Source organism: Sipha flava, unplaced genomic scaffold, assembly GCF_003268045.1.
Source record: "Sipha flava isolate LNK unplaced genomic scaffold, YSA_version1 131_pilon_pilon, whole genome shotgun sequence".
NCBI classification, from domain to species: Eukaryota; Metazoa; Arthropoda; class Insecta; order Hemiptera; family Aphididae; genus Sipha; species Sipha flava.
This window is the reverse complement of record NW_020271757.1, coordinates 483,592-509,746: the sequence shown is the minus strand read 5'-3', so window position 1 is coordinate 509,746 and position 26,155 is coordinate 483,592. Positions and strand designations below refer to the sequence as shown.

The following is a 26,155-nucleotide window of genomic DNA, read 5'->3' as shown; positions in this document are numbered from 1 at the left end:
AATAATAATAATAATTTTGGTTTCAGTGTTCAGTCACTTGCTCCACTCTGACAGCTGCATTCTCTTAGGCGAATTTCTGGCAAATTCAGCTATTATTTCACTTTCATGGAATTGCTCTTTTTTATTTATATTAGCCATAGCTAATCCATTCAGTCTGTTTTCCGACAGGGTGCTTCTTAAAAAAAATTTTAAGCGATTAAGTGCTGAAAACGTTCTTTTCGGAGTGAAAGAGGTAACTGGTAACGTGGAGAATAATTGTAAAAGTATTTTAATGTTAGGTCGAAGATTGGTGCGATGAGAGAGTGAATCAAGAGCAGAATTCGGTTTTGGAATAGTATTTTGACTCCATTGTTGCCTCCATATGAACAGGTCAGCCCTGATTGTAGATGAGGTATCATCATGGAGATCATGGACATATATTTTAGCAGCTTTTATAATATTTTTATCGTCATACATATTTAAATTGGCCGGAATAAGTTCTTCAAGTGGCATAACATCAATAAGCCTTTGATTAAAACGAGCATTGATTCTATTAAATAGTCAAGATACATTATACATATAAACACGGCCCATGGGGGAGGCTATAGCCCCCTTAGGCCCCCCTTGGCTACGCCACTGCATGGTACTTATTTATGTAATATAAGGAGGGGACAGAGCCTCCCACTTATCATAAGTCTATTAAATTTTAAAACACCCCCGTTAAAATCCTGGATACACAACTGATTCCTGATGGAGATTTTTCTATAAATGCATGGTTCTAGGCAGTAAAAATACTATCAAATATGGTTTTAAACAACATAAGTTCAACAATTAATTTTGAAGAACTAGAAAAAAAAATAGAGAATGATTTTTGTATGAAAAAAAATCAAACTTAGATTACAAATTTTTTTAATACACAGTAAATTTCATTTTAAAATACATAATTAAATATTAAAAAATTGTATTTTTTTTCTATATGAATTAAATTTACGATTTATATACATATATATATATATAATATAATAACACATTAAAAATATTATTGTAATCAGTGGCGGTTTTGGGGGTGAGGCAAGTGAGGCACCGCCTCACTTGTAATTTTTACGACAGTAAAAAATATTTGGTTATTTAAATTGATATTTTGTACTATTTTTAAATTTAAAATTTTAATCGTATAATTTAATTTTTAATTATAATTAATTAATTTATATTTATTTATTTTAGATATATATATATATATATATATAACAACAATATTGAATATTATTTTTTTGTACAGAAATTGTACGAACGCGAGAATGGCTGCGCGTCGCTGCAACGTAACTTACGAGCTATTATAATATTAATAGTTTCCATTTAATATTGTGTCCGGCCCGGCACGGCGCCGCCGCCACCGCCAAAGCGCTAAGATCGTCAGCGGCGAGAGGCGGTAGCCGCCGTCGATTGTAATAAAATATTTTGTTCATTGCATGTATATAAAAGAATTTTTAATTTAATTTTTGTCATTTTGGTTATAATAACAATTGATTATTATGACCAATTTTGTCTAGTCCCTTGAATGTCATTATAAACGGTTTTTACTGTATTTATAGCTTAACTAACTGAACCTGTGCACTTTGTAGCCTGTTTAAAATCCTATCTCTTATATGTCTCAAATTGTGTATTAAATTTGTTACTTGTGTTTATGCTAGCTGCATATTTTTAAACCTATAGACAGATAATGGTTAAAATATACTATATAATAATGTTACAACGATATTGAATTTAGTTTATCATTATATAATTTTATTAGTTTTATCGAGAAAATACATATAAAGTATTCAATTGAATGATATTTATTGAAGTGCATTTAGATACACAATATATTTTGTTCTTCCTTCTAATGTATTCACAAATAAATTAAAAAGTTTGCCGATGCATGAGCATACACAGCTGTCCATGTGAGTAGATATGGATTTTTCAAATTCTGTCCACACAATTGTAGCAATTGTTCTTGTGCATTATTGATGGTTATTGCATAGGCGAGTTGCACCATAAACTACAAACGTATGAATTCGAAAAGCATACCTTTTGGAATCATTGAGATGCGTGGCAATCATCTTCGCCTTTATACTTTCCATTTAAAATTGAAGCTTCGATAATGTTGCTCATTAACTTTGGATTGATATTTTAATAATCGATAAGAACTATTAATGCTATAGACACATATGCCATAGAAACAAATAATTAAAAATAATAACAAGTTCAGGGATAACAATTTCTTATGCACTAATTATTATTATTATTGAAACTAATAAAGATTCTATAAACAAAAATTTCCATTCTAAATCTGAAAATGTTTAAACACCTCCTGGGGTTGGGTCTATCACTTTTTAACTCAGCTATTTAGAAATGCATAAAGAACATACATAAATCCATTTATAAATATAGATAAATAGATTTTCAAAAATGAAGTATGTATATTCATATTTATAAAAATGCTATGTTCATTACAATTAAGAAATAATTTCATTCTATTGGGTTCTATCAACTAAATCCAAAAACTGGAAATTTATTCAATATTCTTGACATTGTTGCTGGTATCATTCCCATGATCTTAAATTGTTTACCCATTTCCATTAATTGATTGTATCCAAATGTAAGTGATGTAGATTCTGTTTCATTTTTTGTTAAAGCTAATAAATTCTTTTTAAAAAAAAAAATAAATAATAATATTAAATCATTGAACTTGGTTATTTCTTACTATTGGATCAAATTACTTTGTATCTTAAATCTATCATCAGGTTCTTCAAAAATGTGGTTTGGACAATTGGTCCAAAAGAAAGTATATCCGCTCCAGCCACATTCTTTAATCTACAGAAATCAACATCTGCAGTCAAGTCTACTGTTCCTGGATTATGTAATGGATTTACTTGTTGGTGTCCACTAAAAGCCTGCATAAGAACATTATAAAATATTAGTACAGTAATAAAAGCTTTTCTGAACTTACCCTGAAAGAGTCAGTTATTGGCTTATCCTGCCCATAATCTATACATAAAAATATACCACCATCCATTATTATTCTATCACTTAGCTTCTGCATTACAATAGCTCCATCCAATCCAACTTCAATTTCAGTTTCATTTTTAAAATTTGAACATTTATAATAATCTATCTAATTTAAAAATCATATTACATACTATTACAAATGTATTAAATATATATGATTAATTATTATACTGTAGATATTAAATTTGATGTAGCTGTATATGTCTTGCTTAATACATAACGGAATTTTCCACTTGAATCATTTTCAATATCTATTAATATTTCACGCCATTCATCATTAATTTTCTAAATAAATAAATAATTATTTTATTGTATCATATTCTACTAATAAACATGAATTCTTACCCTGAATTTATGTATAGGTAAAGCATCAAAAAATTCTTGAGCTACTATCAAACTAAAAGTATTTCTAGGAATATCATCAATTGACTTATACCAGAAAATTTTTTTCATTCCATATTTTTCTGAAGTTGTACCACACTGATAAAAATTATTAGACATATCTTTCAATAATTCTGAACAGCATAATTTATTGGCTTGTTCTAAACTACATTTTTTACTTGTTTCTACCATGTGTATACTTAAATCAAGTGCGTTATATTGAGTTTGTTTTAACATCTATTAAAAAAAAAAATTTATAATTATTAGAACCAAGGGGGTAGGGCTAACGTATTATAAATCTCCCTCCCCAAATGATTCTCTTATTTTGTAAGATATACAATAATTTTTAAAAACATAGGTATAACTTTATACCATGTCATCAATTTTCATGCTCTAACTAACTAAATGATAACAAATCTTATATTTTAACTTAAGTTTTATGGACTTAATAAAATTAAAAAGATGATACTTAATTAGGAAAAAGAATTTAAAATTTAAACCCCTTCCAAATATTTTTCCGGCTACACCAATGATTAAAACTATTAATTTTTTATGTACAAAAATATTTTAAGGTAGAATAATAATGCAAATTTTATATAATAATTAATAGTTATGTTAACATTTTACTATCTAATAAACATGTACATAGTAAAATTGAATTAAACAAACTCAATTAAATAAATACAATTCTGCAAGAAAGCAAAACACTATATTACAATATAAATCCAATCCTAAGTATGAACAAATTTTTTTATTATTTGATTACATTTTATTTTTTCTTAATAAATACTTATAAAACTTTTTTTTTAACTCTTTTAGTTATTTAAAATATTATATTATGTACTTATATTTATGTTAATTGATAGGTAATCTTACTCTTAGCATATCCATCATCATGACACCAGTTCCAGGTCCAAGTTCTATTATATTTATGGGAGATGGACACCCAGCTTTTTCCCACATACTTAATAACCACAACATCAACATCTATAAATAAATATACATTATATCGGATTAAATATTATCTTATTTTGTAGTAAATCTTCTACTGAGAAAATTAACTCATATTCTTTCAGACTTCAATATAATTTAGTCACATTGTTGAAGAATTTATGAAAATTGGTTCAAAGTAAATATAATAATCTAACCATTATCTATTTATATATTAATAAACTTGCAAAAACAATATTTATTTTTTTCAAACAAATATTATTATACAATTGCATTTTAAATAAAACTTAATAATAGTTAATAATAATATTATAATAGTTTATATTATAATAAATTAAAAAATAAAAAAAAAGTTATTTATCATTAATTATAAACATAGAGAATCATTAAATCAATTAATGTTTTAGGTCTATACAATATCTCAAAATTATTATTAATAATGTAATTTGCTTACTTCACCATACAGTTGACTAATTTCAGGAGAGGTTATAAAATCTCCATCAGACCCAAAAACTTTTCTGCTATTATAGTACATTTTTAATGATTCACGCATGTATTCTGCCACTGTAATTGGACCACTTATACTTATTTTATCTTTAAAATATTTAGTCAAGTCATGTTGAACAAGGATATTTTTTGGAAAAGTTGTTATAGTATGCACACTACGAACCAACTTTCTTAGTTGAAAGCTTAACATTTTCAACAAATTTTTATTTTTATTAAATTAGAATTGGTTATTATAATATTGTGTTATGAAACAACATTTCACAATATAAGTTTAATAATTATTACAGTTGTGACAAAAATAAAAAAAAAATTAATCAAAAAAAATTTTAAAAAGTTATTTGACATCTATTGAAAAAGTAATCAAAAGATTACAATATTTTAGATGATGGAATTAGTAGATATTTACCAATTAAAATTAACTGAAACTTTATAAAAAAAACATTTATATTTTTAATAAAATCAAATAATTTTAAATTATATAAAATGTTTAATAATTAATTTATATATTTTAGTTTATATAAACTTAATATTACGAGTTTTTATTTATTTTCGTATAATCTGTGATTTTATTAGTGATGGGCATAATCAAGTTACTCGATTGTTGATAATAATCGAGATATCACGATTATTAAAATAATAATCGATTATATAACCGAATGTTTTTTAACTCGAACTATAGTAACTCAAGTATCATCACTCCTTATTCGAAACTTTATTTTTAGAATCCTAAGTCCAAAACTCCGAACAACGTTAACAATTGAATGAATAATATTAGTCATTATTTGATATAAATAAATATTGTTTCAATTTGTACTCACTAGTACGCGTTAACAGTCGACACTGTTTACTAACTGTTCATTAGGTTTTAGTTCTTTACCTATTTATTAAAAATTATTTATTTTTAAAATTTAAAAATGAGGCCGGGTAGTAAACAATGTTCAATAGTATGGGAACATTTAAAAAAAATACTATTCGGAACGAGTATTTTCAAAAATGGAGCAAATAACTAACGACCGTCGAAGCAGATTAACTTCTAAAAATTTAGATTATATAATTTTTTTAAATAGTAATTTAAATTCGTTTAAGTGATTACAAATCTTAAATTTATTAGTAACTATTATTATTTATGTCTAAAATAATTTGCTAGTTTGACGTTTAAATAAAAAAAAAAAAAAATGAGATTATGATTTATGCACATTTTTATTTTTATTGATAATTTTGACTATAACGAATACCGACTAATAACAAACTTATATTATTCCAAGTTATCATATTAATTGAACATTTTGTGTAATTATTTCGATTATGAAAATATATTGATCATCTACTATTCGAGTAATAACTAATATTACTAATATCAATTAAAAATTTTGAATGATAACTCGATTATAATAATATATCGAATACTAATAACTCTATTATAGAAATAATACGATTATGCCCATCACTAGGTTTTATCATAAAATATCAAAATCGAACCTCAATTCCTTATCATTTATATCACGGTACTTTAACTTTTATACCATGATTATAAAGAACTTTACATACTAGAAAGAGAATACTATAAACACGATTTAGTATTTCCACCACAGAATAGATGAAAATATTATCTATTTTGTGGTTCCATTATTAAAAATGTAATTCATACAACGATCAATCATAATCCCTAATCTATCACTATCAACAAATCCAAATCTACCTAAATATCCTTATCTCTTGGTTCAATAAATGAGAAATTAAAATCAATGAAACTAAATCATCACATATTGCCTTTTCCCTATGACCACAAGACTGCCCACCGATCTAGAATAATTGCACTATTCCGCATTGCATCCATGTCAAATATATCGGTCTCACACTCGATAAAAAACTTACTTGGGTTCTTCACCTCAAGAATAAACGAAAAAAGTTAAATAGTATGCTTCACCTACTTTAGCTCTTACTAAGATTTAACATCAATATACAAAACAAAATTCTCATTTACAAATGTCTCTTCCGTCCCATTTGGATATACGGCATCATGTTTTGGACCCAGCAAAAAAATCACATATTCAAACGATTCAAGCTGTTCAATTAATTTTGTTTACGTATCATTGTTGAAGTTCCTTGGTACTTAACGAAGAAATTACCCCCAAGATGACTTCCAAATTATAACCGTCCACGACACAACCATAAATATCTACTCAAGGTTTCATGGAATACTCCTTATGAACCAAAATCACCTCATCTCACAATTAACCTCGAAGACACCTCCAAAAGACGTCTCAAAAACAAATGGTGCAGAGATCTTCTTAACATATAAAATATACATATATTATTACATTTTATTTAAGTCATTATAAAAGGTGACTCGACTGTGAGTGTTTTGTCAAGACATTCAAAGTGGTTTTTATTATTTATTTTTACCACATCATATTTACTTATTGTATACAATGTACAAATTGTAAATTCTCAATAAACGCCATTTAAAAAAAAAAGAAAATATTTTTTTTTTTTTTGCGTAAACTTTCTATACCATTGATTATACCATATTTACAGTAAATATGTATTGATAAGAGATTTTTTGGTTATGTTTGAATATGTATTATTTTTAAAAATCATCTAGAAGATTAAAACAAATTTATGAAAATCGTCTCTGCTGTTGGTCTTAAAATTTTGTAATAATTTAACAAATTTTGTTGTTAATATCGACACAATAAAGTAATAATGTCTCGTGGAACTAGTGCTGGATTTGACAGACATATTACTATATTTTCCCCTGAAGGACGGCTGTATCAAGTTGGTGTGTAAAACTATTATATTTGTAATTTGTATAATCATGTGTAAATTAAGTCTATTATTTTTATAATAAATTTTGTAGAGTATGCAATTAAAGCAATTTTACAAGGTGGACTTACATCAGTTGCAATTAAAGGAGTTGATGTTGCTGTGGTTGCTACTCAGAGAAAAGTGCCGGTATGATTTTTGATTTTGTTTAATTTCATTTTTAAATTTTTACCTTTGTAAAATATTATGGACATATTATGATGTAATAATTACATTTTTTTACAGTAAATTATTCTATCTAGTATATGATACATAACTATAAATTAAGTTATTTTCATTTAAATTGTATACATTTTAAGTTGGCGAATAAATTTAGGTTTCTACTTTTATTTTCACTTTGAAAATAACATAATAATAAATTGATATACTTAAGACGTTGACTGACACAAGCCCTCCAGCAGTGTCATAAGGAAGTCTTCATCTCTATGCCATCAAAAAATATAGTCTATTGAATAAAATGATAGATTTGAACCGTTGGTGATCTAAGTAGCCCCTGAAGAATAATTCAGTTTACGTTGCCAGCATGCTCGTAGGAGTCAATCTGTTCATTTTCAAAATACTTTCTCAATGATACAAAAAGAAAACATTAGTTATCATCTAGTAACATCTTTCATTAATAATTACAATAAATATTGAAATGTATTTTCATTAAGGTTGTTTATTATCAACAAAATTTTCAGTCTGAAATGTACTATTCTTATTACTATTTGATACTTTATTTCTAGATCATTAGACATGTCAAATAGTTTTAATTAATGTAAGTTTTTTACTGTTCTGTGAAGTTTTTATTCAATTAAATGGTTACTTTAAGTATTGTATCATGATTAAGTCTAATAGATAAAAGGTATTTGATACATTTTATAATGATTTCCCATAACATTAAATTTAATTTATAATTTATATAAGTAATACTGCATCAAACTATTATTATTTATATAATAGCATATGTAAATGTTATATTTTATGTATACACAGTTTATTAATGTAAATTTGCCATACATTTTTTTAAAATTAATTATATAAGTAACTTTATTATTGGTTAAATTTCATAATTTGTTAAAAAAAGGAAAAATACAGGACAATTCACAAATCTATTAAAATTTTAATATTTGAAAAATATGTAAAAATTATTTTATCAACATATTACAATAACGAAAATAATGAATAATGAAAATTGATAATATTGAAATGAATTATAATAATCAAAAATATTTATAGTTAGTTTTTAAAAATTATGAGTGTTTTATAAGTATTCATAAAATAGCCATTGTTGAAATTTTTGTAATTTTTTAAATTTTTGAATGAGTATTTTTTTTTTTTTAAATAACACCATACAATTCAACCAGTACCTGGGAAATCTGTCAAGCAATGCTTCTGGTGATGTGTCACCATTATTTATATGAAACTCACATAAAACATTGAATGACCTTCATCGGAAGCCGGCTGAATGCGTGTTGGTTAGATCCATCTCCACGCCACTTTCCTACTCTTTCTGAGAGGGATCTATTCTTTGCAAAGATTGTCAGCACTTGAGAATGTGAAACACATATTCTTCCTCAGTGTAATTTTCAAGTGACCCACAATGCAAAAACCTGACCCATGCGGCACAGCAGATTCGGTGAAGAAATCAGTTGAAAAAGCTGCATGAGTTGCATGAGATGGAAAGTTTTCAAACTTTCTATTCACCTAGCGTTGTTGGGAAAGATCACAGTAGAGGTCTACTTACCCTTATCAGAACACTGTACAACAAAATTGGATCAGTAGGTGTTCCCTGCTCTCATGGATTGAAGCTATATCCTGATATTTCTATTTTTATTAGTTATAGTATTAGTTATACAAAAAAAAAAAAAAATCCAGATGTAAATGCATGTCTGTTTTTTTTTTCATTATCAATGAAAGTAAAATCGGACATCAAAACTAAATATATACATTTAAAAGAAGGCGTTAAATCAGAATCATATGCAAGTGATAACAAACTATGTAAAGATAAATTTTGTTATGATAAATCGACAATGATTGATTGTCACATAATGAAATGACATATAAGTAATATTCTTTATGAGATATACTTTGATTTTTAGTTAAGAAGGATATAATATAATAAAGCAATATTAATATATTATTTATGTATAAAAGATAAAATAAAAAAGTATCATTTTTATAATTTTCAATGCAAGTATTTAATTTGTTATTAATATTAATTTATAGTAATTATAATATAATATTTTTATACATATATTTTTAGATATATTTATTACTATTTTCGTGTTATTATAGGACAAATTAATTGATCCTAAAACTGTAACACATTTGTTCCGGATTACCAAAGGCATTGGATGTGTTATGACTGGAATGACAGGTTTGTTAGACATTTTTTTTTTTTTTTTTTTGTATATAATATTAATTTAATTTTTTTTTTTGATTTATTTGAATTTTACGAATTTTACAAAATGTTATACATTATTATTTTAATAGCTGATGGACATTCTCAAGTTTATAGAGCTAGAGCTGAAGCATGTGAATATAAATATAAAAATGGTTTTGAAATGCCAGTAGAAACATTATGTAGTCGTATGGCTGATATTTCTCAAGTTTACACTCAAAATGCTGAAATGAGACCTCTTGGATGTAGTAAGTAAAAAATAATATTGGACAATAGGAATTTATAGTTAAGATGAAATCTGTAAAAGTATTTTAGTTTAACTAAAATATATTAATAGAAAAATAATTAGTTATTCTTATTGCTAGGTATGATATTAATTGGAATAGATGATAGAAAAGGACCCATGGTGTTCAAGACAGATCCAGCAGGATATTATTGTTCTTTTCATGCTATATCAGTTGGAACTAAACAAACTGAAGCTAATACTTATTTAGAAAAGAAATTGAAAAAAAAAAAGGAATTTTCAAAAGATGAAGCTATTGAAGTATATCTCATTTTGAGAATATTAATTTTTATTTTTTATTTTGCAAAATTGTTTAGTTAGTGTTGTTTTTTTTTTTCTTAGTTGGCCATATCATGTTTGTCACATGTCTTAGCTGTTGATTTTAAACCAAGTGATATTGAAGTTGGTATTGTGTCTATTAAAAATAAAGAATTTGAGTAAGTTTTTTTGATTAATTACCATTTATCACTATAAATTTAAAATTATAATTTTATACAGTAGAGCCTTGATAGTCTAGACGAATTCAGACCAACAATCGTCCGGATTACCGAAGGTTTATCAAAATGATCTACTTAAATGTCATAGAATTATTTCTACCATCTTTAAATTTATTGCACTTTAAATTACTACAAAAAAAAAATGATTTATTTTAACATAATGAACTAAAAACAAAATGCTTTATAATAATAGAACTTAAGTATAGTAGTCAGTCATTTTTTTCTGAATATTTTAAATATTCTGAACAAATGGATTTATATTTATATTATGCTGCCTGAATTACTATGTTCATCAGATTATTGAGGGCTGGACTATCAAGACTCTTCTGTGTATATATATGTTCCGTATGATTATGTGTATATATTTAAAAAACAAATAAAATTCTTGATCAATTTTGGGTATCAAAAATTTTAATTCTTTTATAAATATTTTATTAAATATAAGCATTTTATGTATGTAAAATTAACTAAAACTTAAAAGGTTTCCATCTTATACAGCATTAAAATATTATATAAATAAGAAATATTCTTTCAGTTGGTAAAATTTTTCCATTCAAATATTTTTGAAACTTAATTATATATAATAATTGATTTATAAAACTATTTTAATAAGCATAAATGTGATGATTTATGAAAAAAGAACTTGAACCAGAGCTGCCACTATCTTTAAAATTAGTTTTATCCATAATACTGTAAAGTATATATATATATTGTATCTTTATATATTAATGTATAGTGTTATTTGAGTGAGCTTTTACTTTCTCTTATTCTATCTTTTTGCTATTTTCTTTTGCTAACTATAACTTACTATAGATATTTCCATTATTTTAAATACTTATTATTTGTTATTTATTTTGAAGTGTATTGTATAAATTTTATATTAAAAACATTAATTGGGATTCTTTTATCATGTTAATTTAAACTTTAAATATCTGGACCTAATCTAGGACCTTTTTATTTGAATAATATAATAAATAAAAATTTTAAATATATATATATATTTATATAGGTCTATAAAAACATGTTATACTAATACTATAAAGAAACTGCCATATAACAGTAAAAATATTTTTTCTACTGTCATTATATGACCAAAATTATTGATTTAAAAATATATTTTTAATTCAATTTAGAATGCTAATATACATTTTTTAATTTGAATATAGGGTTTTAACTGAACTAGAAGTTGATCGTCATTTGACTCAGATTGCTCAGAGAGATTAAGCAAGTTAATTAAAAAAATTATAGAAGTTAATGTATATTAATACTATATTATTTATCATGTAATGATCACTTTTTAAAATAAAATAAACTATGATTCATAATTTTGTATGGTTAATAGATTTCCATTTCAACAAAAAAATGTATTTTTTTTTTATTTTTTAATAAAAATATTTGTATTTCTTATTATAAATGGTTTTTTAATATATAGTTTGGCTATTAACAAAATCAATTTTATTTGTTTATTGAATTCATTTTAGATTGTTTATTAATCATTTTATTTTTTACATTTTATATAAATTATTAAATAAGTACACCATTATAAAAAAAATTTAATTTTTTTTTTTTATAAGTTTAAAATAGCTTAAATTCAATATGAATCCTGATTCAGAAGCAGCGAGCTATGATGGAGCTAGCATTCGTACTGGGATAAGTCGACAATCATCACTTATGTTACCTGAAAGCGATCAAGTTGTCTGCATAAAAAATGATGATTCTATTAATATTGAATTTGTTTATTACACTGTGATGTTGAAAAAATTTGCACCAAATTTGAGCAAAGAAAAGGATAAAGTTAAAGTAATACCTTGGATCAGAAAATTGTATGCAGCCGAATATGCCACAAATTTTTTTAAAATTAAGCGCAATAGGTACCTTTTTAACATGATATTATCTATTCTTAATGATGAAATGTATGGTGTATTTAAGTCAATTCCACCTGCTGGTCCTTTAAAATCGCCAGAAAGTTTTACTATTCCTTCAATTCCTTTGGCAACATGGGAAGTTGATACCATGTGGGAAGAAATGTTAAAAGATGAAGATGATACTGCACCTATTTGTTCTATGCATGTTAAATGTCCTGAAAAGGACGATGATGATGAAGAAATACTGTATACATCTAATATATCTGTAGATGAGTTTAATGCCAAAAGAGAAAAAATACAAACTGATAAAAACAAAAAAGCTATATTTAGTTCATTACTAGACTGGGAATTTCAGTATCTTCTTCACATTTCTCGACCTTATGCAGCATTAATGACTACTATTCAAGATAAGACTAGAGTAGCAAAATGGCTACAAAAACTATGTGGTATCCGTATGGATATGACATGTACAAAAATGAAAGGTGTGCGTAATGATTACATGATGGCATTACTAGGTTATTTATATGATCTGCGACTAACTGGACCATTTGAACATCCTCCACCTGACGGGCCATTGGTTAATTTAGAAAAAGCTATGGATAAATTGAAAGATAGCTATCCACTGACTGTACCTACTCAAAATGATGTCAATGAGTTTTTAACAGATCAACCAACACCAGCTGAAGGAGGAGCCTTTTGTTACATTGCAATTAGTGGTGATTTACAAGCAACAAATTTGATTAAATCAAAACCAGTTCATACCAAAGACTGTTCAAAATAATCTTCATTCAAGTATAAATTATGTCATTTCATGAAAAAGTATAATTGTAATAAATCCGCTTTAGTAAAATCAATAAATATAATTTTTTCTCTAAGAAAATTAGTGGCACAATAATGCATTTATAAGAAGTTACGGATTTTTTAAATCAGCCGAGTGATTTAGATATCCTTTTTTATTAATTTCAAGTTAATTTAATTAGCAGTTTAATTCATTGAGATACTTAAATGTTATTAACGAAAAATATGAATTTATATCGTTAAACATTAAATACAATATTTAAAAAAAAATGTATTCTTAATTATATTGCATTGTTATAACTAACAAATTTTAATGAAAAAACAATTAAACGCTTTAAATATTTAACATAAATGGAATTAATTTATTAGACCAATAGTAAAAATTGGTTATAATAATAGGCAAAGTTGCATCTAAATTTCAATCAGAGTTTGTTCTATAAAATAGATCAGTTTTTCATTTAAACGTCTTTAACACCTAATATTCTTTTAACAGCTTCTGCAATATCATTTATTTGTGGTAATGCAGCAATCTCTAATGATTTAGTATATGGCATTGGAACATCTGCACCGGTTACTCTTATAAGTGGTGCATCTAAGTGATAGAAAGCTTCACCTGAAATGCGAGAACAATTGGAAGAATGCTTATAAAATAGGATCAGTTAAAAAACTCTTTCAAACTTACTTTCCATGATTTGAGCTGCTATCTCTGATCCAATACCCGCATATGGCCATCCTTGTTCCACAGATATAATATGATTTGTTCGTACTACTGATTCTATAATAGTATTAATATCAAGTGGTCTTAATGAACGTAAATTAATAACTTCTGCTTCAATTCCAACAGAAGACAATTCTTTTGCTGCCTCTAAGGCTAATTCAACTCCTTTGGAATGTGCTACAAGTGTAATATGGTCACCTAAAAACAAACATCATTGTATATTTTGAGGCTATCCATTATCATTTACTCTTTTTACCTTTTCTTTCAATTTTTGCTTTGCCAATTGGTAATACAAATTCTTTATCCAACACTTCATCAGTGATTGGATATTGATTACCATATAATAATTCATTTTCTAGAAATACTACTGGATCTGGATCTCGAATAGCTGCTTTTAATAATCCTCTAGCATCTTCAGAGCTATATGGAGAAATAACCTAAAAGAAACACTGTCTATCATCTATTAAATATTGGATTTTTATAGGTTATATAATAGTTCATTCAAAAAATTATAGTTTACTTTTAAACCAGGACACTGTCCATACCATGCTCCAAAACATTGAGAATGTTGGGCAGCAACACCAGCAGCAGCTCCATTTGGTCCCCTAAATACAATTGGTACATTTACCTAAAATTATAAAACATATTCTATATGTTATATTATGCTTCAATTTTCTTATACAAATATGGTATCTAATATTATAATTTAAGCAATATAATTCACAAGTTAACATTGATAAAATTTCAATGAATTCAATTTTTTATGTTGTCATACTGGTATGTTATGATATTTATTTCACTGTAATCTGGTATTAAAAATAATTATAAAATTAAGTAAATTGAAAATGCATTTTTTTTGAAAATGATTTGGATTTAAAACTATATATAAAATATATTACTCACCCTGCCAGCTGACATATAAAAAGTTTTCGCTGCTGAATTAATAACATGATCAATAGCTTGCATTGAAAAATTGAATGTCATAAACTCGCAGATTGGTCTTAATCCAGCCTAAAGTATTTCAATAATAAATGTCTTTATATGTTAGAGTTATGATAACTTAAATATTAAAAATAGAAAATAACCATTACAATTATGCTAATTATAACCATATATAAATTTTTTTTAATTTCATAATTTTTCAATTATCAGTCTAGGAAAATTAAAGAGCAGACATAATTTTATGTTTACTTAATGTCTATTTTAATTTAAAAGTGGCACTATTGACAGTAACAATGCAAAAATGCAGTAATGGTTCAAACCAAGCCAAAATCGGCCACTATTTCTAGACAAGTAGCTTTTATTTCTGGCAGGTAACAGCTCAGAAAAAAAGTAAACATTATTATTCATCCAAGCATCGCAGAATACACTTAAAGATATCAAAAATGTAATTAAATTATGCTAAATGAGCAAGTCAATAGAAAAATTGTACAGCACTTTATATCTAATAGGAAATTTGGTGTATATATTAATTACAATGAAATACAAGTGTATTTCATCAAATTTATTTTATTTTAACTCCATTTTGAAGAAAGTACATTATAAAATAATATAATAATGAAGTACAATATAATACCATAGCTGCACCAACAGCAATTCCTGCAAAGCCAATTTCTGTAATAGGGGTGTCAATCACTCGTTGTTCACCATACTTTTTATACAATCCTCTAGAAACTTTGTAAGCACCATCATACAATGCTACTTCTTCACCTAAAATAAAAACTCTTTCATCACGTTCCATTTCATCGTCCATTGCTGTATTTAATGCATCCCTAACAGTCATCTATACAAGTGAAATGATAAAATGTTAAATCAAGTTATAAAATCATTAAATAGGATTGTAACCTAACCTGTTTATTAGCTAGCATACGTGTAGTGGATAATGACCTTTTAAATACGCCAATAGTAGTCTAAAAAAATTAAATTTTAAAAATACGTTTATGAAAATTATGTATTCTTAGTAATGTTAGAAAATAGGTACCGTTAAAATCGACGATTGAAAAGAGATCGAGAAAGCCATTTTTCTTTAGTGGTTAAATGTTTTTAAAAATATGAAACCAGTAAGAAATAACTGAAAATAATTAAAGATTCACCTTGGCGGGCGTCTCGAATAATTTTATGAAGGGCAAGGGTTAAATTTTTTTAACTATTAATGAAATTGCTGTAATCAACAATATGAAACCAATAACTGATAATTTAATGCCACATACCATGATTTGTGTAGCCTTTGGTATTCAAAGATGTTATAAGTTGTTAGGGTTATGTTAAACTGCTTTTTTCTTTTTCTATCTTCGGACGTGGACCAATAAGAACAAGACAAGTGATTTGTAGTTGACCAATAAAAACATCCCACATGTTCGTAAAACTGTATATAGATATGCAACGAAAGCAGTAATTCCGTCAGTTTTCCGGTGTTTCATTTGTCATTCTCATCTATGTTGTTTATGTAAGCTGTTGTTTGCCTCCTTGTAAAATTCGTCTGAAGTTGTACATTAAATAGTATTTTAATATTTCTTATAATATAATTAATAGCTATTGTTAGGTGAATATTTTTATTTCTGTTTTTGTTGTATTAGTTTTTTACGAATATAAGTGAATAAATTATTAAATGTTCTGACTTATTACATTTTTCTTTTAGGTACCCAAACTCAAGCATGGACCAGAAAAAGTACATTTGTGCTTTTTGGTCATTGTTATTCTTAGTCTGTCATGTAACAGCTAAAGATGCTGGAAAGTCCAAAGAAGAACTTGGTACAGTTATCGGTATTGATCTAGGCACAACATATTCTTGGTAATTATGATTTATTTCAGTTTTTAATTTATGGTTGCTATTTTCTTATTACCATTATGTTTCAATGGGAGCATTCATTTGATTTCATTATTAATATTATTATAGACAGTTTAACATATGTTGTTATTCATCATTGGTAGATTATATATATATACATATTAAAAACATGTTTTATTATTTCATTATTGACTCTTACATTTTAATGTTATAATGTAATGAGTGTTACCAAATTGATTTTGCTAAAAATAAAAAGCAAATTATATGACCTGAAATAAAATTGTCACATCATCAAAATATACAGGTGGCATTAGATAAAACATGTTTTCATTATTTACTTAAAATATTGAATAATTCTAACATTTTAATATCTCAAAAATCTGTTTGACAAATTCATATATGATCTTAATTCATTCCGTAATAATTAGTTAAGATCTTTCTATTCAGTTTAAGACAATTTTTACCAATTATTACATTTTATTTTTTTATTTATTTTATTATTTTTTCTATTATTGATTTATTATTAAGTTAAAACCTAAAGAGGCAAATAACCTATAAATTCCTAAATTAATTGATGATCGCAGATACGTCACAGGTTACATATTTTATGAAATTGAGATTTTAGTAAAATATGTAACTTGTAATGTTTTTGCAATTATCAATTAAAATATTAATTTATATTGTTAATAAAAGGTATTCTGATTTAGTGAAATTATTATAATTCTTAGGAAACTAAATAGTATTTTTGAATTTTCAAACTAAATAAAATGATTACAGTTAAAAACATATTATATTTGGTTTTGAGTATAATTTTTAAAAGAATAAAGAAAAAATTGATTATATCTTGGAACATTTCTGTATTTAAAATGATTTATTGACTATCTATCTATAAAAAAAAAAATGCAGTGTTGGAGTTTATAAAAATGGACGAGTAGAAATCATAGCCAATGATCAAGGTAATAGAATTACACCATCATATGTTGCATTCACCAAAGAAGGAGAACGTCTGATTGGTGATGCAGCCAAAAATCAACTTACAACAAACCCTGAAAATACAGTATTTGATGCTAAGCGATTAATTGGTCGAGATTGGTCTGACGCCAATGTTCAACATGATGTTAAATTCTTCCCATTCAAGGTAAAATAGTTTAATTTACATTAATTAAATGTGTCTAAATATATTAATATTTCATTATTATTTATTTAACTTTGTGTTCTAGGTGATAGAAAAAAATACAAAACCACATATTGAAGTAGAAACTTCTGAAGGAGTTTCAAAAGTATTTGCACCTGAAGAAATTTCTGCTATGGTATTAGCTAAGATGAAGGAAACTGCTGAAGCTTACTTAGGAAAGACTGTTACACATGCAGTGGTTACTGTACCAGCTTATTTCAATGATGGTCAACGTCAAGCTACAAAAGATGCCGGAGCTATTGCTGGCCTTACTGTTATGAGAATCATTAATGAACCAACTGCAGCAGCTATTGCATATGGTTTAGATAAACGAGAGGGCGAAAAAAATGTTTTGGTGTTTGATTTGGGTGGCGGTACTTTTGATGTATCATTATTGACCATTGATAATGGTGTTTTTGAAGTTGTGTCAACCAATGGAGATACTCATTTAGGTGGTGAAGATTTTGATCAGAGAGTTATGGATCATTTCATTAAGTTGTATAAGAAAAAGAAAGGTAAAGATATCAGAAAAGATAATCGGGCTGTTCAAAAATTAAGGCGTGAAGTTGAAAAAGCTAAGCGTGGATTATCTGCCAGCCACCAAGTTCGTATTGAAATTGAAAGTTTCTTTGAAGGAGATGATTTCTCAGAAACCTTGACTCGTGCTAAATTTGAAGAACTAAACATGGATTTGTTCAGATCAACCATGAAACCTGTTCAAAAGGTTATGGAAGATGCTGATATGAATAAAAAAGATATTGATGAAATTGTTTTGGTTGGTGGTAGTACAAGAATACCTAAAGTACAGCAACTTGTTAAAGAATATTTCAATGGTAAGGAGCCTTCTCGAGGTATCAATCCTGATGAAGCTGTTGCTTATGGTGCTGCAGTTCAAGCTGGAGTTTTGTCTGGTGAGCAAGATACGGATGCAATAATTCTTTTGGATGTCAATCCTTTAACAATGGGTATTGAAACTGTTGGTGGAGTTATGACTAAATTGATTCCTCGTAATACTGTAATTCCTACTAAAAAGAGCCAAATTTTCTCTACTGCCGCTGATAATCAAAACACAGTCACTATTCAAGTATTTGAAGGTGAACGACCAATGACAAAGGATAACCATCTCCTTGGAAAATTTGACCTTACAGGTATACCACCAGCACCCAGAGGAGTTCCTCAAATTGAAGTCACATTTGAAATTGATGCTAATGGTATTCTCCAAGTAAGTGCTGAAGACAAAGGAACCGGTAACCGAGAAAAGATTGTTATCACCAATGATCAAAACCGATTGACTCCAGATGACATAGAACGTATGATTAAGGAAGCTGAAAAGTTTGCTGATGATGACAAGAAATTAAAGGAACGTGTTGAGTCCCGGAATGATTTAGAATCTTATGCATATTCATTAAAGAACCAAATTGGTGATAAAGAAAAATTGGGAGGAAAGGTAAGATTTATTACCATATCTTTATCTTTTAATAAATTATACATCTATGATATTTCTATTTTTATTAATTTTCTTTTTTATTAAACTATTTTTTGTGTTTTGTTTAGTTGTCAGATGCCGAAAAGACCAAGATGGAAGAAATTATTGATGCCAAAATTAAATGGTTGGATGAAAACCAAGATGCTGACCCTGAACAACACAAACAACACAAAACTGAATTGGAAAGCGTTGTCAATCCCATCATATCAAAATTATATGCTAGTACTGGTGGTGTTCCTCCTCCGCCTGCTGGAGATTCAGAAAAAGATGAACTTTAAATGAATGTATTTGTAAATTCATTTATTGTATATAAGACTGCTAAAGTTTTACTTCCTTTTGGATTATGTTAAGCAGTTAGGTTAACAATTAGCTAATATATATATATATAATATTTTTTTTATTTTCTTATTTATATAATTCATCATTTTATAAATGGTTGGAATTATTTGTTTTTATACTACCATAAACATTAAAATTCATTTTATAACATCATTTACAAATCATTTAATTTTCTTATTATTAGTTAACAGTAATGTCAAAATTGTGTATAAAATTACAATTCATGAATTTTATCTTGAAGAAATAAATTACATGGTACGTTAAGAAAAATTGTATATTTTTTATTGAAGGATTTGAACATTACCAGTGATATATAATGTGTTCTTCCATTATTTTTATATTACTGCTTAATATAATATTCTTTTTCAAAGGTCAATTTTATTTTATAACTAACTGTAAATATAAGTAGTTGCTGATTTTCTGATCATTCAGAGACTACAGATAGATTTTTAGTAATATGGAACTGGGTGGGCTGCTTACTTTTTTTTCTGGTCCGTGCTACATTTACAAATCACTTTATAATAATTTTATTTTATCACTTAAATTGTAAAATGTAGATATCATATTTTTCTCTAGTATTGAACTCCAGCTAAATCATAATAATATAATATATAATATAACTTAATTTTAGATTGCAAGATTTCAATTTTTGAAAGAATCTATAGCAATATATTACTTATTAGTGTATAATTTTGTGACTTGATACTTCACATTAAAGTAAATTCTTATAGTGAGATACATTGATAAACTATTTTCATGTTTTTATGTCCATTTATCAAATGTTATACAAATTTTAAGTGGATCGAAGAAGAATTTTACTTTTAAATTCCTAATAAATAAAACAAATTGTTTCATAAATAAATTCCTTGTTTTTGTCATTACATGATAAGCTTTTAATACTTATAAGAATTTTAATTGACAATAATCGAGTATATAAATTTTACATTTTAATGATTATATTATACAAAGAATGAAACAAATAAGATGGTAATGTTTTATCTACACATTTACATAATACTTTTCCATAAAGCCGGACTCAAACGACGACATTTTAATAACGAAATAACTGTATAACAACATTATTCTATTCTCTAATAACAATAACTGTCCACGTATGATAGATTTATTTAACATTTATCAAATTTCTGCGGAACAATTCTAGTGCCAGTCTGAACATGTCTGAAATAAATGTCAACAGTGTGATTAATAATAGACTGTCATCAGTTGTTTTGACTAATCAAAATATTTGACAATTACAGTTAGGTGTTTGATTTCTAGAGTTTTTAAAATTCTTTTATTTTTATAAGGTTTAAAATTACAACATCAAATTTAAAAAATGATTGGACTGTTTGGGGCACTCTCAAATTTGAAGAACATAAAAATATTCCTCGTCTTTAGAATCCAAAATATAAATTGGTGAGCCATTAAAACACATCACATTTTGAAGCCATTAGTATTCACATAAATTTTTCGCCTTTTTTTCTTTTTTCTCAAACTTTCAATAACAAAACTAATTATTTGTTTACGCTTCTATATAATGGTTTTTAATAGTAAATACAATATATTATATACTGAAATTTTAACAGATTTCTTCTTCTTCTTGGGTTCGGCCGCTAGGACCATCCCGTCTCACAACCAATTCTCCAGGCATCTCTATCCATCGCCAAATCCTTCCAGTTTGCTCCGCCTCCTAAGTCTTCTATATCTCTCTTAACTAAATCTTCCCATCTCAACTTTGGTCTTTCCAAGGGCCTTTTTCCTACTGGATTCTGTTCTAAAACCATTCTTAGTAAAGAGTTCTGGCTTCGCATTGCATGACCTGCCCACCTCAACCTTTTTTTCTTGATCGTCTCTACTATGTTTTTTTCATTAAAAATTTCTTGTAGCTCTATATTTTTCCTTCTTCTCCACTCTCCTGTGATGTTATCTTTTATTGGACCGAAGATCTTTCGTAATATTTTCCTTTCTAGTATTAAAAACTGATTCTCATCTGATTTCCTTAGTGCCCAGGTTTCCGATCCGTACAATATCACTGACCGTATTAGACTAGTATACAAACGTCCCTTTAACTTTCTTGATAATGATTTAGAACTTAATAGTTTCTCCAAACCATAATAAGTCCTGTTCCCCGCTTGGATTCTCGCGGCTACTTCCTTGGTGATATCATTTTTTCCCGTCACAATTGAGCCAAGATATTTGAAGGAATTGACTCTCTTAAATTTAAAATGATCTACCTCTAGAACGTGATCCATCCAATTTTTTCTACTTATAATCATATATTCAGATTTTTTGTTCATTAATTTGTAGTCCTACTTTCTGTGCTGCGTCATTAAGTCTGTCACAGAGCCATTTAACTCCATCTTGAGATTCGTCCATCAGTACTACATCATCGACATATGCCAATAATGGAATATTTGAGTCCCGGAGTTTTATTCCTTCGCGGGGTTCAATTTTCATCTCTCTTATTACTTTTTCCAATACCAGGTTGAAAAGAATAGGTGAGATGGAATCACCCTGTCTAAAGCCGGATTTTACTGTAAGTGGATCAGACTTCAATTTCCGACTTTTACTTTGACTACGGTTTCCATGATTCTGATTGAAACTAGATTGACCAGATTCCGGGGAAAATCGAACTCTTTCAGAATATTTATGAGACTTTCCCTATGAATACTGTCGTATGCTTTTTTGAAGTCAACGAATAGCGTATGTATCTCCCTATCGAATTCCCTTTAACAGATTTAAAAAGTAGTAATTAAATACAACCTCTAGTTATGTGGCTGTCGATCGTGATCAGATATATTTTTAGAAAGTGTCGCCATTGGGTGGCTGCTTTTATCACGTACCAATGTCAAGCTATAGTATATATTCCGCATGCATACTTATTGTAATAACTAATTTACAGATTGTACGCCTTATAATAAAAGTTAAAAAAAAAAGATATATTTTAATTTATAGTGTGAACAATCAAAATATTTCTGTCAAAGTAGTTCCATACATTTCTATTTTATTGTAAATATTTTTGTCATGACATGTCATAGTTTAAAATAGTTTTATAAAAAAAATGTTATTGAGTGAATCCGGCTTAAAACGTTGAACGCCGGTGACGACGCGTAGTCGTCATCCGATGTCGGGCGCGCCCAGCCGATGACGACTCGTAGTCGTCATATCACAATTATTTTTGTATGTTATATAAAATAATCGGCTGTTGGCGAACGATTTTATATTTAGTACGGCCATTCAGTATAAGTATTAGAACAAAAACAAACAGCTGGTTTCGGTTTCCCGGCATTTTTATGCTTATAAATTCGTTATCAATATGAATAGTGTATAGCAGATAAACATTTATTATTTTTCTATTAAAATCGATTTTAACACGTGAACGTGTTACTTTAAGTGTTTTATAGTTATATGGAATTCATTATTATAAGTATTATATAGTATATTATAATAATATGAATTTTCAAGATAGCCCGTCAACGAGTTCTAACACTCAAAAAAGTATGAAAACAAATATTTTATCTGATAGCGAGTTACTGGATATTTTAGAAAAAGGGAAGTTTTCGTCGGATGAAGATTTCGGCATTGATTCGAATGATGATGATGATGTATTGGATATAGGTAATTTATCAGATGAAAATGAAATAGACAATGAAGATAATAATTCGTGCAGTATTGATAATAATTTGTTGAGTTGTAATGAAAATCAATACGACTGGCTTACTAAATCCCCGACTGTAGAGAATATTTTCTCTATAGGTATACCTGGTCTAAAATATATACCAGAAGGAGATCAACCTATAGATTACTTTAATTTTTTATTTACTGACGAATTGTTGGACCTTCTTGTCGAAGAAACAAATGCTTATGCGGTTGATATTTTACTTAGTACTACTTCAAATAATGCGCGAATTTCTACTTGGTTTGATACTAATAAATCAGAAATGAAGTTATTTTTTTCATTACTCTTCCATATGGGTACAATAAAACTAGCTAGGATAGAAGATTATTGGAAGACAAACATGTTATTCAACATCCCATTTTTCCGCGAGCACATGAGTCGAAATAGATTCATTACTTTATATTATTATATTATATTATTCATTTCATTACCGAAGATTACTTCGGGCTTTACATTTTTCTCGTAACCCTAAAGAGGAGGAACTGGCTACTAAAAATAGGTTATATAAAATTCAGCCTATTTTAGATTATTTTAATTCAAAAATGAAAGAAATCTATGAACCATCCAAAAATTTGTCGATTGACGAATCAATGGTTTTATGGCGTGACAGATTAATTTTTCGCCAATACATACAAAATAAAAGGCACAAGTACGGTGTAAAAATGTACATGCTCACCGAACCATGGGGACTTATTCATAGAGTAATGGTATATTCTGGGCAAGGTCATGACGTATCCGAAGATTTGTCTCATACAGAGTTTGTGGTAGATAACCTTATGAATGGATTATTATATACAGGTAGATCTCTATTTATGGATAATTTTTACAACAGTGTGAAATTATCTAGAAACTTGTTGATAAAGAAAACATACGTAACGGGAACTTTAAGGCAGAATCGTAAAAATAATCCTATAGATGTCATAAGACAAAAATTAAAAAAAGGCGAAAGTATTTGTAGGTATACGAGTGATGGTATTTGTGTCGTCAAATTGAAGGACAAACGCGACGTTTTAATGATTAGTACCGAATTTCCTCATGAAATGATTGAAATTTATACAAAAAAAGAAGTTAAAAAAAAGCCCATTTCCGTAAAAAATTACAATGAACACATGTCAGGTATAGATAGACAAGACCAAATGTCCTCGTATTATCCATTTGAGAGAAAAACTCTAAGATGGTATAAAAAAATTGGCCTACATTTTATGCACTTGTTATTGATAAACTCATATTTCTTGTACAACAAACATGTTAAAAAAATGAAATTGTATGACTACAGGCTTGCAGTTATACAAGGGTTATTGCTTGATAGTCAAAATATTCCAGTCAATTCAAAAAAAAGGTATTCTGAAACTCATTTACCGTTAAAAGTTCAGAAAAATAGCAAAAAAAGGTATATGTACAAAAGGTGCAAATATTGTTATTCAAAAGAAATTCGTAAGGATACTATATATTTTTGTGCCGAGTATCAAGACCAGCCTGGCTTATGTTTAGAAGGTTGTTTTAAAGATTTTCACAAATTTAAGTCTAAGTCATTTGTTATACATTTTTTTTTTATGGTTTTCATTATTTTAAATAGGTATTTATTTTATTTTATGTTTTTCTTGTATTGAAGTCACAATACCATTTATTTTATTATTTTATTATTTGTTATATTATTACATAAATTAGTATTCAAAGTATTCAAAGTTAGTTTTATACTATAATAAAATATTTTAAAAGTCAAAGTATTATTATTATTATATTATATTATATTTTTAAATTTTATTATTTCTTATATGCAATTTATAAAACATGACGACACGTGGTCGTCAACGGCCATTAGGCAGTATAGTATATTACATGGCCGATGACGACGCCTGGTCGTCACGAGCGTTATGTTATCAATATTTACGTGGCTAGGTAGGCGCGACCTCTGAAATATACGCGGACGTCAACGTGTTAAGATATAATTAAAAATATATCATATTTTAAATTAACTAAGCCTTAAAAAGTGGCACATTTTTGGTATCCTTATAAAAGAAAAACAAATTAAAAAAAAAAAAAAACACTCCAAATTGTTTTATTTAATCACATTTATTAAATAATTTGGATAACAAATACCTAAGAATAGATCAATATATTTATCACAACTGTTAGGTTTATAAATTTACATGTCCTCTCCAATGTGTGTATGATTACTACATTTACACAATACAATTTTGTTAATTCAAACTAAAAATATTGCAGTTTATACAATACAGTACTTACAAATGTTCAACAATAAAAAAAATTATAATAAAAAATAAATAAAATGCTTATAAAAGTAATATTTTCATTAAATGTATTATTTACATTTTATGTCTATAGAAAAAACAACAAAAAAAAATTGGAGGGAATTTACATATTAAAATGAGACAAATATACATTGCAAGTTGTAATTGGTTTAAATTTTACTGTACACACAAATAAGATTC

General features: G+C 27.1%; 6 protein-coding genes across 8 annotated transcripts in view; 4 read left to right on the top strand and 2 right to left on the bottom strand.

Moving 5' to 3' along the window:
• Nucleotides 1–2,418: 2,418 nt before the first annotated feature.
• On the bottom strand, nucleotides 2,419–5,129 carry LOC112694608 (protein arginine methyltransferase NDUFAF7, mitochondrial). Of its 2 annotated transcripts, none has more exons than XM_025570138.1 (7): nucleotides 4,814–5,129; nucleotides 4,285–4,395; nucleotides 3,373–3,645; nucleotides 3,199–3,312; nucleotides 2,969–3,133; nucleotides 2,739–2,912; nucleotides 2,419–2,664 (listed from the first exon to the last, which is right to left on the bottom strand). In XM_025570138.1, exons 1-7 carry the CDS (start codon nucleotides 5,054–5,056, stop codon nucleotides 2,506–2,508), a joined length of 1,239 nt encoding a protein of 412 aa, XP_025425923.1. In that variant the 5' UTR covers nucleotides 5,057–5,129; the 3' UTR covers nucleotides 2,419–2,505. The 2 variants fall into 2 exon arrangements, with proteins under 2 accessions (XP_025425923.1, XP_025425924.1); XM_025570139.1 differs by having other exon boundaries at nucleotides 2,573–2,664; nucleotides 2,723–2,912.
• Nucleotides 5,130–7,453: 2,324 nt separating this feature from the next.
• Nucleotides 7,454–12,203, top strand: LOC112694656 (proteasome subunit alpha type-6-like). The gene is made up of 7 exons (XM_025570198.1): nucleotides 7,454–7,648; nucleotides 7,727–7,821; nucleotides 9,970–10,051; nucleotides 10,168–10,323; nucleotides 10,441–10,619; nucleotides 10,701–10,795; nucleotides 12,022–12,203. Exons 1-7 carry the CDS (start codon nucleotides 7,573–7,575, stop codon nucleotides 12,077–12,079), a joined length of 741 nt encoding a protein of 246 aa, XP_025425983.1. The 5' UTR covers nucleotides 7,454–7,572; the 3' UTR covers nucleotides 12,080–12,203.
• A 167-nt stretch (nucleotides 12,204–12,370) lies between these two features.
• On the top strand, nucleotides 12,371–13,797 carry LOC112694654. The gene has a single exon (XM_025570197.1). It carries the CDS (start codon nucleotides 12,452–12,454, stop codon nucleotides 13,499–13,501), a length of 1,050 nt encoding a protein of 349 aa, XP_025425982.1. The 5' UTR covers nucleotides 12,371–12,451; the 3' UTR covers nucleotides 13,502–13,797.
• A 60-nt stretch (nucleotides 13,798–13,857) lies between these two features.
• Nucleotides 13,858–16,402, bottom strand: LOC112694653 (pyruvate dehydrogenase E1 component subunit beta, mitochondrial). Its single transcript, XM_025570196.1, has 8 exons — nucleotides 16,218–16,402; nucleotides 16,087–16,146; nucleotides 15,813–16,019; nucleotides 15,140–15,247; nucleotides 14,757–14,864; nucleotides 14,493–14,673; nucleotides 14,201–14,434; nucleotides 13,858–14,131 (listed from the first exon to the last, which is right to left on the bottom strand). The coding sequence occupies exons 1-8, from the start codon at nucleotides 16,254–16,256 to the stop codon at nucleotides 13,977–13,979; spliced, it is 1,092 nt and encodes a 363-aa protein (XP_025425981.1). The 5' UTR covers nucleotides 16,257–16,402; the 3' UTR covers nucleotides 13,858–13,976.
• A 215-nt stretch (nucleotides 16,403–16,617) lies between these two features.
• LOC112694652 (endoplasmic reticulum chaperone BiP) lies at nucleotides 16,618–20,078 on the top strand. Of its 2 annotated transcripts, none has more exons than XM_025570194.1 (5): nucleotides 16,618–16,682; nucleotides 16,875–17,027; nucleotides 17,931–18,162; nucleotides 18,245–19,645; nucleotides 19,753–20,078. In XM_025570194.1, exons 1-5 carry the CDS (start codon nucleotides 16,672–16,674, stop codon nucleotides 19,960–19,962), a joined length of 2,007 nt encoding a protein of 668 aa, XP_025425979.1. In that variant the 5' UTR covers nucleotides 16,618–16,671; the 3' UTR covers nucleotides 19,963–20,078. The 2 variants fall into 2 exon arrangements, with proteins under 2 accessions (XP_025425979.1, XP_025425980.1); XM_025570195.1 differs by having other exon boundaries at nucleotides 16,634–16,778.
• Nucleotides 20,079–23,475: 3,397 nt separating this feature from the next.
• Nucleotides 23,476–26,155, top strand: part of LOC112694619 (piggyBac transposable element-derived protein 4-like) — a 3,136-nt gene continuing 456 nt past the window's right edge. Inside the window, exons 1-3 of the mRNA XM_025570152.1 lie at nucleotides 23,476–24,044; nucleotides 24,139–24,879; nucleotides 24,979–25,092. Of these exons, the coding sequence (XP_025425937.1) occupies nucleotides 23,476–24,044; nucleotides 24,139–24,879; nucleotides 24,979–25,092 (1,424 nt within the window). The remainder of the gene's footprint in view (nucleotides 24,045–24,138; nucleotides 24,880–24,978; nucleotides 25,093–26,155) is intronic.

What these genes read in the sequence shown, in the direction of transcription:
- LOC112694654 (XM_025570197.1), top strand. Translation starts at nt 12,452, where the DNA reads ATGAATCCTGATTCAGAAGCAGCGAGCTATGATGGAGCTAGCATTCGT.
- LOC112694608 (XM_025570138.1), bottom strand. Translation starts at nt 5,056, where the DNA reads ATGTTAAGCTTTCAACTAAGAAAGTTGGTTCGTAGTGTGCATACTATA. An exon ending in TACCTATACATAAATTCAGG is followed by an intron (nt 3,313 to 3,372) that starts GTAAGAATTCAT and finishes TTATTTATTTAG; the next exon opens with AAAATTAATGATGAATGGCG. An exon ending in CATCAAATTTAATATCTACA is followed by an intron (nt 3,134 to 3,198) that starts GTATAATAATTA and finishes TTTTTAAATTAG; the next exon opens with ATAGATTATTATAAATGTTC.
- LOC112694656 (XM_025570198.1), top strand. Translation starts at nt 7,573, where the DNA reads ATGTCTCGTGGAACTAGTGCTGGATTTGACAGACATATTACTATATTT. An exon ending in AGGACGGCTGTATCAAGTTG is followed by an intron (nt 7,649 to 7,726) that starts GTGTGTAAAACT and finishes TAAATTTTGTAG; the next exon opens with AGTATGCAATTAAAGCAATT. An exon ending in TGTTATGACTGGAATGACAG is followed by an intron (nt 10,052 to 10,167) that starts GTTTGTTAGACA and finishes TTATTTTAATAG; the next exon opens with CTGATGGACATTCTCAAGTT.
- LOC112694652 (XM_025570194.1), top strand. An exon ending in CTAGGCACAACATATTCTTG is followed by an intron (nt 17,028 to 17,930) that starts GTAATTATGATT and finishes AAAAAAATGCAG; the next exon opens with TGTTGGAGTTTATAAAAATG. An exon ending in TTAAATTCTTCCCATTCAAG is followed by an intron (nt 18,163 to 18,244) that starts GTAAAATAGTTT and finishes TTTGTGTTCTAG; the next exon opens with GTGATAGAAAAAAATACAAA.
- LOC112694653 (XM_025570196.1), bottom strand. Translation starts at nt 16,256, where the DNA reads ATGGCTTTCTCGATCTCTTTTCAATCGTCGATTTTAACG. An exon ending in TTCAATCGTCGATTTTAACG is followed by an intron (nt 16,147 to 16,217) that starts GTACCTATTTTC and finishes TAATTTTTTTAG; the next exon opens with ACTACTATTGGCGTATTTAA. An exon ending in TTGCTGTTGGTGCAGCTATG is followed by an intron (nt 15,248 to 15,812) that starts GTATTATATTGT and finishes GAAATACTTTAG; the next exon opens with GCTGGATTAAGACCAATCTG.